The 15,198-nt window shown below is 38.8% G+C and overlaps 1 protein-coding gene across 13 annotated transcripts in view; it reads right to left on the reverse strand.

Moving 5' to 3' along the window:
* Nucleotides 1-15,198, reverse strand: part of PBRM1 (polybromo 1) — a 65,332-nt gene that overhangs the window by 15,091 nt on the left and 35,043 nt on the right. For all 13 annotated transcript variants that reach the window (XM_065075117.1, XM_065075114.1, XM_065075116.1 and 10 more), the window contains 10 exons: nucleotides 13,796-14,438; nucleotides 12,751-12,962; nucleotides 11,657-11,842; nucleotides 10,065-10,222; nucleotides 8,888-9,154; nucleotides 7,359-7,504; nucleotides 6,901-7,058; nucleotides 6,056-6,239; nucleotides 4,612-4,822; nucleotides 458-659 (listed from right to left, as the gene is read on the reverse strand). In XM_065075117.1, the coding sequence (XP_064931189.1) occupies nucleotides 458-659; nucleotides 4,612-4,822; nucleotides 6,056-6,239; nucleotides 6,901-7,058; nucleotides 7,359-7,504; nucleotides 8,888-9,154; nucleotides 10,065-10,222; nucleotides 11,657-11,842; nucleotides 12,751-12,962; nucleotides 13,796-14,438 (2,367 nt within the window). The remainder of the gene's footprint in view (nucleotides 1-457; nucleotides 660-4,611; nucleotides 4,823-6,055; nucleotides 6,240-6,900; nucleotides 7,059-7,358; nucleotides 7,505-8,887; nucleotides 9,155-10,064; nucleotides 10,223-11,656; nucleotides 11,843-12,750; nucleotides 12,963-13,795; nucleotides 14,439-15,198) is intronic.

Below are 15,198 nucleotides of genomic sequence, written 5' to 3' on the forward strand. Positions count from 1 at the left end.
TATTCTACCACAGCTTTTTAAGACTCTAAGTAGTGTTAATCAAATACCTTTTACCTGCTCCGCTGTGAGCCTTCTTACCTGCCGCTAAAGCTCTGAAGAGCTTCTTGTCCAAAATTCCCCCCAGTCCTCCTTTAAGGAAACTTTCACAAACCATTTTTCCAACTGACTTCCAACCCAGGGGCTTCATGCCCCTTCTAATTCATCCCCATTTTCTTCGTCTCTGTTCATTTGCTTATTTGTGGCAAAGACATTTAAATTATCAGTTGTGCACTATAAAACTTAAATATGCTCTTTGCTCCTCTTCAGTCATCTCTCAATATGAACTTCTCTTTAAGGTATGTCCAGAACACAAACATAAATATCTTCTTCTATTAAACCTGCCATCTGAATAACAGTAATGAATGCATTGAGAAAGAAAAAAAGCAGAAAAGCATTTAGCATCTTAGTTTCTATTTACCTTCATACTCTGCTTTCTTTGTTGCTTCCAAGTTTCTCCATTCAGTTCCTACAAGCCTGCTGAGCTCTCCAAACGAGTAGTCTGGGTGTTGAGCTTTAATCACAGCTCTCATCTCGCTGCTAAATAAGATGTACCCACTCATGTTGATCTTCCTTTTTGATCCCTCCTTCTTGGTGCTGCCCTTAACAGACTTGGGAGTGGACTGTGAGAAAAAGCAGTTATGACCACAAGAGTACAAAAAAGAAGCTTCTTGACGTGCAAAATTCTAAGCTATAAGAAACAGCATTTCAAAATACTCCCACATTTCTCTTGAACATATTTGCACAAGGACCATCCAAACATACAGCCCCTAAAAGAGAGACTGCATCTCCTACTGATGCATGAAAGAGCAGATGCACATACTTATGAAAAGTACAAAGGAAAAAAAAAAAAAAACAACAGAAAACCAACCTAAACCACAAAACAAACAACAAAAAACCCCACAATGTTCTGATGCTTTTCAACCCTTCCAGACATTGCCACCTTTATAACCGAGGCTTCAAAAAATTCTCAGTAAGACAACACAAAACATTTACTATTATCTGAAATCATTGCAAACTGAATGAGAGGACTGGACCGAGAAACACTGAGTAGCAAATAAGTGACTATTTTGGAAGGCCAGTAGAGAATAAAAGTCATTGTGTTATGTCACAGATTTCATCCACTATGCTGTTCAGAAACATCACAAACACTAGTTGAGTAAAACATTTTATTTGCCGCTGCACATTTGAGGGAAACGCTTCCCCGTTTCCTCCGGGGCCTTTGCAAGCTCTGCCCTCCCTGGCTCCATCCTCCACTCTTCTCATCCCTGAGCATTCTCTGCTTTGCCTGCCAGACTTTCCTTTCTCTCTAGTGTTCAGCTCCCATTACTTCAGCAGCCATTTCTCCCTGCAAACCTCAAAGCCCAGCTGCACAAACAGGTTCACAACACATTTTGTATGTTCATAGGTAACAAAAGTTTTGCTCCTTTGCTTTTCCCACCATGGACACCCTGCTGAGAGCTCCTTGTAATTTTAGCCATCAAAAAAAACCTACCTATTCTGGAACCCCCTTTTTAAAGGTTCCCTCCAGCTATATTTGTCACAGGAGACCATAATTCACCCATACTACGATCTTAAAGCCCACAAATGTATCATCAAGCCAAAAACCCCCAAAGGCCCTTCTCATATCCCAAACATTATACATTTCTCACATATTGAAAAGTCTCATTGTTTCCAAATAGCCAGCAAGGAAAAAAACCCAAGAAAAACAGATGCAACTGTTTTCTTCCTGCCCTGAAATTCTGGCCACGTTACTGACCACTTCTCCTTGCCACTTTGATCCCGCAGTTCAACACTCCTCTCTCAGCTAAAAACAAAGCTTCAGTGATACCAAGACACTCAAAAAGTCTTGCTCATCACCTTAAGCAAGGCACTGGGTAAACTGAGGCATACTTGCATGCTATTTCAAACTTCACTGTACTGATTTTCAAATGGCAATCCATCCTTAGTGTTTTCATTATGAACCTAAAGACAACACTTGTCTTTTGGGGACGAAGTCATCTCAGTCTCTAAGATGGAGGAGGTGAAGAAAGCTCCATGCAGATTCTGGGATGACACACAGGGCAGGTACAATGCATTCTGGCTTCTCAGGCAAGCCCACATTGGTAGATGAGATTTCTCAGTTCAGAAACAGGAAAGTTTAATGACATATTTGGCCTCTCATACACCTGTATTTCGATAGCTACAAGCTTATCAGCTGGTTTTGCCTTTATAGTGCTTGCAACAGTTTTGATAACAGTAATGTAAAGTAAAAGCCTACCCACCCATTTGGGAGGGTAAACAGGAGTTTGGGAAACTGTAAGAATTCTGAATTTGGTTTTTATCTTGTCCATTCTTTCACATCTCAGATACAGGATCTCTTCTATTTGAGTCAGATAACTCCATATTCAGTTTTAGTTGTGTTAAGAAGTAAACCAGGACCCGCTTTTATGCCTTTTCTCAGCTGTTTTGCTAAAGCAAATAATGAAGTTCCGCATTTTTCTCTATTTTACGTTCAACCTGATTCACAGCAAACTGCAGCAGAAAAGCATCATCCATCTATTTGTCAAAGTCCACAATTCACTTGTCTCGACTCCTTTTATTCACAGGTGTAGCAAGAGTTTCTTTGTTAGCAGAAGGAAAAAAAAAATTAAAGTTCTGGGGTTTATTAGTTGTTAAATAAAATTCTATACATTTAAGAGAACATGAAGCAAACACATGCCTTTCACCTAGCAGCTCAGTTTAAAAGGACAGTTTTCAATGGGGACATAAATAGAACAGATAATCTGAAGAAGAAAGTCTGTTTCTGTGCTGTACGTCAGTTCTCTCCCCACTGGAGTTAAATTGTGCTCTGAGTGCCAGCTCAGACACAACGTGCCTTTCCTTTCCAAGCCAGCAGCGTGAGGAATCTGCCAGGGCATTGTGTATCGCCATTCACTTCTCAGCATGCATTGCCATCGAGCCTTTTCAGCTTCCATTATTTGTTTTTGTATTTTTTACTTCAAGTTCTAGACTTCAGAATTCACATCGGTCTAAAGGTACGTATACACATGTTGGATATATCTATTGAGCCTGACTTCTGATCAGTTATCCTGAAAGCTCTGCAAGACTGTCCCATTACAAACAATTAAAAAATAAAATTGTGCAACTGTCAAACTAGCTTTTTAGAGAGATATTATATATTAGTGTTTAAATAAAACTTCTCAAGGTAATCTGAGCAAAATGTAGCTATGTAGAAAGAGAGAAAGCAAAGGAGATCAAAAGACAGTGAACGCTGCAGAAGGCAGTTTGAGGACATGTCCAATGATCCCTATTTAAACTGCTTTCAGTAGCTGCCAGGATTAACAATGGTAGTATTTTGATTTTTAAAAAGTTACCTTGCTCTTCCTAAAGTGTTACATGAGTTAATGCTGGTAACATGCTTTCTATTTATAATACTCTGCAAGACTTCTCATGCTACTTCAGAAATCCAGCACATTAAAATAAGAGCAGCAAGACTAACCTTGCACAGCAAAAAGTGTTGGGTGGTCTGACTCCACAGCAAAAATCACAATCAAACCAAGCTAAAGCTTTCCATTTCATCAGCTCTTCTTGGTGACACCCAAAGGCAGTTATTTCTATCCAGGGGTCACATCCTTTCCCCAACAGCCAAGGCTGCCAGCTCACAGCCAGTGCAACGCAGCAGAAACCCAGACTGCTGGTTCCAAACTCTCCTGTTCGCAGCAGGCCGTTCCTGTTGCCTCTTCAACACTGGTGTTGGCTTGGATGTGGCAACACAATTACACAGATAAGGGGTCCAATCCAGGTGCAACCAAACTTTTTTTGGTTAGGTTAATTTCCAGTTAAACCCTGCTTCAATACTCCGTTACATGAACACCAGGGCTTGTGTATGAAACACAGCAAAAGTGGGAAGGGGATCAACAGTGCCTCAGTTAAGTGGCAGAAATGACTCATGCTGCATTCAAGCGGCAAAGAACCACCATGATTCCTCATTTACTTCCTACCTATTTATCAGCAAATTAATGTGTAAGATTCTAAGACATCAGTTCTTCTGACTTTTTTTAACAAGTTCTTATTTCCAAGTAAGAATGGTTAACTCAATACCAAAAAAGCTATTTTTTTTTCCTTTGAGGATGATACACAGCATTTTCTAAAATGTAGCAAAACTGTAACAGCCAAAATGCTAGCTTTTTCAAAATTTAAGGAAAAGCTTAAAAATGGGCATTAGATAAATTGAGATATACAATTAAACCCTTACATCCCAACTTTATGTTAAACATAAGGACATGGTATCTCTGAACAAGTGTCACAGAAAATCTACTAATTAGAAATAATGTTAACATATTCTACAAAAATGTACCCTAGATTTTCCTTAACTGAATGATTTCCTTTACAAATATTTTAATAGAATATTATCACCAAGATATCATAGTGGATACGCCAAAACTGTTCCATGTAATTTACTCCACAGACTTGTAAACTGAAGTATAAATCTCTTCTGTGGATATGATAAAATATTACGGTTGCTTTGCTTATTTAGGATGGGCAAAGAATGTGGAAAATAAAGGTTTAAAGGTTTCTCAAGGAGATCCTTACCTGTGGTGGAGTATAAGGCATTATATCCAATTCACTAGCTAATGGGGTCTGAAGCTGAGGCATAGAAGGCGTTTCAGTCATATCACCTTCCTCTTCCCCCATCTCTTCCATGTCCTCATCACCTCCTTCCAACTCAGCAAATTTTGCTTCTAGCTGCTGAATCTTCTTTTCCAGTAGTGGAGATGGTTCCTTTTGAGGAATTATGGGTTTCCTGAGAGGTGAAGGAGGAAGACAAAAGGCAGATGAAAAAAATGCTCATACTTTATAGGAGACAGCGTACATTCTTGAAGAGAAAACCAACCTTCCCTCATCACTGAACAACATGGAAACAATGGGATGCGCCTGTGCTTCCTTTCAGAAGACTGAGTAGAAAACATTCAGTGTCTGTGGCCAGTGTTTCATTTCAGTCACTTGATTGAAGGACTTCTGTTTGTTTTAATTTTTTACGAGTTAGAAGGCAATTTCAATGCAGCAATACTTAATTTGTGCAATAGAAGGCAGTTAACACCACATCTTCCCTAGATTTTACATTTTATTTAAGCTAGAGCTTCATATTTTTATTAATATCAGTGTTCACCAACTGAAAAGCTATTTGTTACCCATAATGAGGACTTAATTATTTTAATGACATTTAAGATAATTTACTAATCTGATAAGGTAACAACTCTTTCTAAAGTCAGGAGAAGAAAAAGAAAACATCCACCAGCATTAAGACCATGAAATGACTGATTTTATGTGGACTTCTTCCCCAAAACTGAGATTAGTAAAAATTCACCTTCTCCTACAACTATGACATTTTTGGTATGTACTGGGTCTGGCTGGGATGGAGTTATTTTTCTGCAGAGTAGCCTGCTTGGTGCTGCATCTTGGATTTGTGACCACAGCAGTGTTGACAACACAGGGATGTTATAGTTTCTGCAGAGCAGTGTTGGCACATCCTCAAGGTCTTTTCTTTTTCCCACTCTGTGCCCCCAGCAGGCAGGCTGGGCTGGGGGTGCACACGGGTTGGGAGGGGAGACAATGAGGACAGCTGAGCCAAACTGACCAAAGGGATATTGCACGATCTGTGGCATCGTGTTCAGCAATAAGAGCTGGGGAAAGGAGGAGGAAGGGGGGACGTTGGGGTTATGGCATTTGTCTTTCCAAGTAACCATTACCCATGCTGAGGCCATGCTTTCCAGGGAATGGCTAAACAGCTGCCTGCTGAGGAAAGTAGTGAATTAATTCCCTATTTTGCTTTGCTTGTGTGTGCAAGCTTTGCTTCACTTACTAAACTGCCTTTATCTTGACCCAGGAGTTTTTATTCCTTTTACCCTTCCAATTTCTCTCCAATCCCGCTGGGGGAGTGAGTGGCTGCTGAGGGGGTGGCTGCCAGCCAGGCTCAGTCCCCCACAACAGAGAACACTGCTCAGGTGACCCTCCCACATTCCCATCACATTTTTACCTAAAATAGTATATTTCATCATCTACAACTTTCGCAGAGAGTGAAAACCTCTTCAGCCCTTTAAATTTCTTCATTTGTTTGTCGCTTTCATTGTAGCGGCTCTCACAAAGAAAAACATCGTTCTCAGAGATTTCTGTTGGTCTGCAGGAGAGGAAGTCTTTGAATGACAGAACAGCACACTTTCCTGGAGAAATGAAAGAGCTGGGTAAGAAGGCAGCCACACTTGCAGGCTGTTCACAAAATGCGTGGAAATTCAAGATTTTGCCAGTCTCTTAAGTCTGGAGGATTCCCAATATTTGGCCCAACTATGGAAAACACACCAAGTGATATCTGTATTAAATAATGCCTCTCATGAGAAACCTACATGAACCCACTGCAGCTTTTGGATTTTTTTTAAAGAATGAGAAAACCTGCGAAATAACAAAACCCCATGACTGCTAGTCAGTTGACTATATTTAGCGCAACATCATAACTACAAAACAAAGAACATAGTCATCATCTTATGCAACAAATCAAATTTCAACCTCCTTCTGAACTGACTTTCCAGGTAACACATATTGAAGTAATTATATTAACAAGGGAGAATAATGGAGTTTTCTGTCCTCTGGCTTTGATATCATACACGTAATTCCCTTATTGTAAGAAAACTTTCTTATAGTGAAAATTCTCACTGTAGGTGAATGCATATATAGGAATACATATTAGAATTGGACAGAATAATGCTCCTTCCCCACTCAATGTGAAAAAAATATACTTGGAATCAAGCCTACACATAGCTATAAATTACTTCAGATTGTGTAAGAAAAGAAAGGGTGCCCATTGGATTTAAAGCTGTTAATAATTACCCAAAATGCAAGTCATCGGACAAGTCTCCTCCAAGTTACTCAAAAACACTTCCTTCTTGTAGAACATTTTAGTTGGTTCATGTTCAGTTTCTTCCGGATGTATAAAGATTGGACCAAAGAAGTATGCAGCTCCATCTCGCACCCACATCTTTTCAATTCTGCAAGGAAAACCAAAGCACTGATATAAATGAAAGGCCATCCATCCTCAACGAGACAGCTGGATGCAGGTTGGTCAGGAAGACTGTCAGTGAGAACAGAACAGCCTATTCCAACTGTACAACTGTATAACTTTTTTATTAGGCCGCTAAACTTCTGTTTCAATCTATTAAGAGCTTATAACACTTAGCTTCATTCAGAAGATTCTTTTTCCCCAACCTCCTTTATACTTTTAGCAACAAGTCCATCTTTTGTCCAAGTTATTTTTATAGACAAACTGCAAATGAAGAAGCTGCACCTACCTTCCCACCCGAGGTCGCACTAACCCATGGGATTTTATGAAGACGCAGTCCCCAACCTTAAGCCACATATCGTTGTAGCAGAGCTGTTCAAAGTAATGGCAGCCAGGCTCTCCATTGGACATTTCTACTGGAACATCTTCTTTCTCCTGCAGAAGAATATCCATTTAGAAACTTGTGGATGAATGAAAACCAAACGCATAAAATGAAGCCAGGTGCAAGTAAGAGACTTTGCTCTATCTTTATGTCACCAATAACAGGTAAACACTAAACAGAAATGTACATGCGAAAGTGAGGGGCCTTGAAATCTAAAAATTAAATAAAGCCAAAGATACCCTCCCTGTATGTCACAAGCTTTTCTATTTCACAGGACTGTAATTTTGCCAGAACAATAATTTACAGGTCCTCTTCTGTTCTGCTGTTTCAGAGTTAGCCTTGTTAGCCTATGTTGTTGGTCTGTTTTAAAGCACAATAACATGCTTAAGAGGCAAGAATTGAGTATATAGCCAAGTTAACATACATAGAAATTTAATGACTCAACTTTCATTTACAATAATATAAATACTCCATGTATTGCAAATTGATACCATTTGCACTATTTAATGTCTTTTTTTTTTTTTTTTAGTCAAAACTGACATTGTGCCTCATTTGACCTTCTAGTCTAGGTTTTCAGAAAGCCAATGAAGCCACGGGCTGTCCTCCCAAGGTGCGGAAGGAAAAGACACCAAAAATGTTTATTCTCTTGGTAGAAATAATTCCTTCTTTTGTCATCATATGAATAAATACCATAACATATACTAAGTGTCTGATTAAAGCTGACAATGAGCATGCTGGGTATTCTGTTTGGAGGTTCTGTTAAGAGAACTCAAGGTAAAGTGGCTTTTTTAACGACTCTGTTTACTTTTTCATGGCTCTAAATTTATTTTAGATATATTTATTTCAACTTAATTGAATTTAACACATTTATTTAAATTTACTTTATGACTCTAAATACAACAAATAATTTTACCCAGCATATTGGACAAAAATATTCTTAAGCATTCTGACAATAAACTGCTAAGTTTTCAACCATAAATAGGTCAAAAAATTACGTGTTGCTTACCGCTGCCTAGGTACTGGCTGTTTTACTGAAATGCTACACAATAAAACATTTTAGTATTGTCATGAACTAAAACTAGACTTTCAGTTCTATTGATTCTTTAGGCTTAAGGGAAGTTTTACTGTAAAGTTGTATTTTTTTCTTCTGAAGTGGTAAAAAAAACTCACCCACACACAAAAACCAACTTTCACATGATCACAAGAAAGCATTCGAAACATTTGTAGAATCTAGCAAATATGTACACAGTTTCTTTTCTGTTTAGGCTATTTATATTTTGTATTTTTCGACAAATGTGTTCAACATAATTTACAATAAACATATTTCTTTATATTTTATTTTGTCTGGATGTTGTGGAACTGAAGTCACGAGACTCACACTTTGTCATTCTTTATCATGTCAACCATAATCAATGTTCCACTGTTATCTTCCATACCTTTTCAAGATGAAGGATACTTTCGTCCACCTTACTGTCCTCCAACGTTTCAGCCTGTTTCTCCTCATCTACTTTGTCTGCATTAGCAAATACAGAAGCAACACGGACCACGGGCAGGGGTACATCTCGTGGGACAAACCTCACAGAGCTCACAGGCATAGTCCACAGTTTAATCTTTTTAAAAGATTTTGTTTTTGCAGAATAACGTGACTCGCAGACATAGACATCCTCATCTCTGAAGTTTTCAGGACACAATTTAAAATATTCCTGCAGATTGAAAAAAAAAAGATTAAACATTTCGGCAACACACACACACACATATCCCCCAGACACACAGTGAAACCCCTCTCATGCTTCCCAATTCTTTTCTTCATTTATATCAAGAACACTTTTAGATTAATGAAGCCTTTCTGCTGTGTTCTTTTCTTCCAGTTTGACATTCGAGTTATACTAAAACTTAAAAGTGAACAAGAAATCCCACCCTTAGAGGAGAAGCTAATTTCAGTACAGATTATGTGAGAACAGTTAGGCTTTATTTGTTTACTAAAATGGTACATTAGCAAGTACAAAATCTGCAACCCAAAACCACCTTCACAAGACTTCTGAGCTTTGACCTGGAAAGAGGACACGACCATCGGGTTTTTTTTTGGGGGGGGGAGCTCCGTGCTCATTGATATGTGACTCTGACACCCATTCACATACTTGGCGGCTGGAGCACTTTGTTCCATACAAACACACGACCTTCAGAAAACTGGTTGAGATGTGTTGTGAACAAGACAGAAATCCCCAGCACAAGAGCGATGCGGAATCCAACTTGAGACAGAGATTAAACACTTCATCCTCTTACAAAGCCATTCAAGTCTCCCCTCTACCAAACCTACATCTACATGCTTTTATGGAAACATTTAAGAAGTTACCTGCAATTTCTCTACTACATGCTCTGAGAAATCACTTAGCTAATCATCTAATAAACATATGATTCTACAAACCAACCAGCACCTGGAAGCACCATCACTTGGATGAACTACATATGTCATGAAGCAAATGAAGAATACAAACAGTATTATTTTACTTAAGTGTTAGTAGACTGTCTCTATGTTAGAATGCCTACAGCTCTTCAAGAAAACAGCGGAGAACATTCTGTTTGCTTAACAAATTAGTCTGAATAGTCTCTCACCTTGACAAACATGACCACGCATTTTCCCAAAATTTTGCTAACAGGAACTTTATTGTAATAGTCACTTTTGAAAACTTCTTTCTCCAAGAATTTTCGTGTGGCAAGATGAAACGTTTCATTTGGTCGATAAAACCAACAGCCATAGAGCCATTTCTCTCCTATTAAGAGAAAAAAAAAAGAGACATGAGAGAGAAACGGATGTAAAGTGGCATATTCTCTAGTGAGCAAGAAAAAACAACTATAGATTTGATTAATCAGCCACACAGTCATTCATACGGTGAGCAAACTGTTTCAAAACAGGACAAGATTCCATAATTGTTTCAGCTAAGGAAAACCAGCTCATTTAAACAGCCAGGCAATTGTTTTTACCCCAGTAAAACCTGACTAAGCAAAATAAAGAAGGAATCAGTTCTTATTTATAAATCTTGACTTTCAGGCCTTGAAATGGCTTCACATTCTACACAACAATCACTTGATTATTTGAAGAACCTTGGGTAACTTGGCCACTCTCCATAACTCATTCCACTCCTCCTACAGTCACTGCATTAAAGGCGTTAGAGAGTTATTCTCTTTATCTGGCTATTATTTGGTGCTTATTCCCTTTATTATTTGGTTTAGATGTGTTGTACATGGACTTGTCTCACTCATTTTTGAACCTGCTGATATAATCTGCCTCCACAAACTCCTAAGGAAGCCAGGAAGCTCACTACCTGCTGTATTGAAAAGCCAAACACTTTCACGTGTTTTAATCTGATTTATTATTGTCAATGAGCGCCCTCTAATTCTAGTGCTGCTGGATTTGTTAAATAGTATTTCTGCATTCAACTTATCTACCCACTTCAGGACTTTGCGGACCTTAATTATATCCTGCCTTACATTTCTCCTTTCCAAATTTAAGAGTCACAGTCTTTTTAATTTGTCCTTGTAATGCATCCATTCCATTCCTTTAAAAACAGTGGGAAGCAAAATGCTTAACTCCACTGTACCCCTCAGCAACTGCAGTTTCCAAAACAGGAAACTGAGAGTGCACTGTGCTTATCTGATACACTTGCCACATCTCTGCCCTTCCTTAAACTTAAGAGAAGTAACTACTACAAACAGAAGGCATCACTGATGGAAAAAAAAAACAAGCAGTACTTCTTATGGCTTGATTTGGTCTAAGAAATGCAAGATTCATCTCAATTCTGAAATGTAACAAAGGCAAGCTCTGAAATTGAGTCGTTCTGTGGAACGTTTGCAGCTAAAGTGTGCCTGACTTTGGTTCAGATTTCTCAGTGCAGAAAAACCCCAAGTGTTCTTCTGTGCCTAAATTAGAAGGAGCCCATCCTGCTTAAAACAGCCAGCTCTCTGGGACGCTTACCATTTGAGGATAGGTAGAGAAGAACAACAAAAAAGTTTGTACTGATCCAAGAACTTTGTATTTGCAATATTCTTTGGAACAAAGCAACTCAGAAACAAGAAAAATACTCACCAGCCCACACATACTTCTGCAAATAAAATAAATACTATTTATACAGAAAAAGCTCAAATTGGAAGTTTTAAATAGTAAGAAGTTTCACCGTATTGTTTTCCTATAGCAAAGACACCCTTACCAGCTGAGTCTTCCCACAGCCTCTCAATACAGACTATGTGAGGTTGCAAGTTGGGTTCCGCAGGCTCCACATACACATAATCTCCTACATGGTACATGCTGTTCTTGAAGCTGCAATCCTGGCTGTAGGTCCGATGCAAGCTTGACAGCCCAGCTGACCCAGAAGAATCTTCACTCTTTTCCGCTTCTTATTGCAAGAAGGGAAAAACAGACGTTAGCAATGCCACATTTCCACAATAGCCAAGGTTGCCGATATGAATGCCCCTACCCTTTGCTGCGTGCACAAGTGCCACATGATACCAGATACATCCCTGTCACTGACTTCCAGCATGAAGGAAGGTTTAAGTGTGCTTTGTGCAGCTAACTTTTCTGCTACTGGTGCTGCTGAAGGTTGAGTTTTCCTTCTTCGGTCCAATTTTTCTGAGCCCTTCCAGTGAGTTAAGAAGAACCCAGTGACAGCAAGGAGCCCAGAAGCCTTCAGAAAGGCACGTTTTGCTTTCTTTGGGGTTTTTAACTCTCAAAGGAAAACAGAAAAAGGGCATCGCAGCTGTTGTCCCCTTATAATACTGAGCCTGGTTGGAGCAACCAGACTTTACTGATGCTGATATTAGTGCTATGCAGGAAGATGAACCACGTTACGAATACAATTCAAGGACAGAGCTATCAGTTCTGCTCCCATCTGTGGAAAGGAACAAACAGAAAGCTTTATTCATTCCCCTAGACATGCTCCACAACGACTATATGGACAGTAACAGCCGTGAACTGTGAAACATAAAGGACCTACGTAGAAGCTTTCTTGCCCTACATAATGGCTCTAATAAAAAAATACTGTTTTATAATATGCTTGAAATAGCTGGTACGCTAATGTGTTCTGATGAAAGAGTTTACATAGGTTAGCATCTACCTACACCTCTTTCTTGAAGCCATCTGGCATGGTTGAGAAGGATCAAAATAAAATAGGAGACCTTTGGTGGACAAGCAGACTGTTAAGGTCCCTTCAGAAGGTGCAGCTGCAGCAACAGCAAAGGATACATCATATGCATAGGTACGTTTTTCAATTAATACATTTTAAATTAATTAAAAGAAAGTAGCTACCTCTCTTCTCCTCCTCTCTTTTCAGCTTATCCTCCTCTATTTCTTTGGGCAGCTTTTCCTTCTTTTCCTTTTCTACATCATTGTGAAGATGCTTGGTGGTATAGCTGAGAGCGGGTGACAGAAGAATCTCTCCATTCTTACAAAGTTCATCTCTAATTTTAATAAAGAACTGCTGAAGTTCAACTGCATCCTCGTAAATCTCTGAATCAGTCCTGTGTAAAAATACAGGGCAGAAACATAGTTTGTGTAGCATCAAATAGGATTCTAAACACACACCCATCAATCACTGATAAAACTAAAGCTTCGCTCTACCAATAGACTTCTGTGCTTACTCATAACAAGCAGTAGCAGAAAGAGGCAAGTCATGCTCCACCTGCTACTCTGCTGCCAGTTTGTGTTATAGTTTACCTAAACCAGTATTGTTGTATACAGTCCTGAAATACCACAAAAATCAAAGGTAACTCATTGTGACCAAATTACTTGCCATTTGCCCTCTCCAATCTGTTAAGTCTTGAAAACTCAAGTAATAACATTACTATTAAGAAAACTGTCTTCCTTTAATTACCCATACTCCTGTTAGTAGATGTTTTAATATAATTTTTAACTCCTTCAGAGACAAGAACTCACTGATACATCCTCAAGTACTCTACCTGATTCAGATAAAACACTGCAAGAATTTGCAAGTGTTCATATTTTTTGCACAATATTACCATAACTCATACACCCGCGATTGCTCTAAAGGAGTAATCCACTAGTCGAGCAGTTGGTGAACAGCTCCTCTTCACTTCCTCTATTTGAAAGTTAGCACAAACCTGGTTTTCATCAGGTGTGCCTTTGGAAGATTAACATCAAAATTACCTCCTTGTTTTTAAACGAAAGCATACATTCCACTGAAGACCTGATAGAGCTTTTGAGATTTAGTGTTCTAAACACCCGTATCAAAGGAAGCAAAGACCCTAAAAAAAACTTCAGCCTTTGTCAAACATTAACATGCACAACTTACGTGATAAGACAAAGGATACCTGAAAAATATGGCTTCACTCACCTGTTCATTCTCCTCGCCCTCTCCAGTACCTCAAACATATTCTCCTGGAACAAGTCCAATCTTCTATAGCGATTATTTTCAACATTTTTTCGGATAATATCAAAAGTCAGAGGAGGTTTATTGGGGAAACTGGGATCAACAGCAGGAATTTCAGCTAAGGAGTCACTGTAGCATCTGCCCTCATCATCCTGGTGGCTCATAACAGATACAAAAAGGTTATGGATAAGTTCCTGAATTAGCAAGGTGACATTGGGCACATGAGAATCCTCATCTCCTTCTATTTCTCTCCGAGTTTCAAGCAAAACTTTATGCAGGACCAGGGCATCTTTATAAATCAAAGATTCTGGCTCGTTATATGTGCAAGCATTATTGAACATCATTACAAAGTCCTCCACCATGGAGTCAATATCCTGGTATTTATTTGCCATCATGTGACTTCTGATCTTTTCCATGTCAACGGGCTTTTTAATGGTCACATAATAGTCAGGAAGCTCAGACCGAGAAGGCAGCCTCAAGAAGATGGCGCTCAATCGCCTGCCTCTTTTATCTGTGTAATTCTTAACAGCTTCATACACCTCATTCAGCTTCTGTTGCATTGGAGTCATGTATTTCGATTTTTTAGGAGAAATGCCACTTTTTCTACCTAAGCAGACAAAGAGGAATAAAAAAAGAAGAAAAAGAAGAAAATAATTAGAAAACCAGAGTCCGCACACTTCTTTGTCCACCTCCTTTACAATGGAGAATTGCTATTGAAGAACTACTTTATGGTATGAGCAGAAGACTCACAACATGGAGCCCATTCCAAGTTGTAGCTTCTTTTATTTTTGATCATTTTATGAATATTTTTTAAAATGTTATTTTTGGCAAACACAGAATCATGCCTCTATGTGGTCCACCTTGCAAAGATCTCCTCAGACCATGGAAAACATATTTTCCTACCTAACGTTATTAGTAACTCCTCTAAATTCAATTTGGTCTTACTAGCTGTACATGAATTTCTCTCTACAGCTGTTAAAATCCAGTCATTACAAGGTTTTTGCTGTCACTAAAATTAAGCATTCTAAATATTATCAGATTCCCTTATGACAGATTTATGCCAAATTAGAGAGGGTTATTACAGGTAAAATGTAAGATAAGGCCTCCCATGGCATTATCAATCAGATTAGCTTTTTGGTTAATTCGGGCTCTCTGTTACTGCACTGCACAGTCTCTGCCGGTGAACTCCCTACTACCTGTATCTTCCCTAAGAGCTGTATATTTCAAGTAGGTTGTGTGCAGTTATTTTCTTTAAGCTGATCTGTACAATTTTATCCTTCTCAGTTTGCTAAATTCTGAACACATGTTAAGGGGACGTAAGATTTGAACAGTAGCAACTCTAGTTCATAAGGGCAACAGCTCTAGGA

Source organism: Columba livia, chromosome 10 (genome assembly GCF_036013475.1).
Source record: "Columba livia isolate bColLiv1 breed racing homer chromosome 10, bColLiv1.pat.W.v2, whole genome shotgun sequence".
NCBI lineage: Eukaryota > Metazoa > Chordata > Aves > Columbiformes > Columbidae > Columba > Columba livia.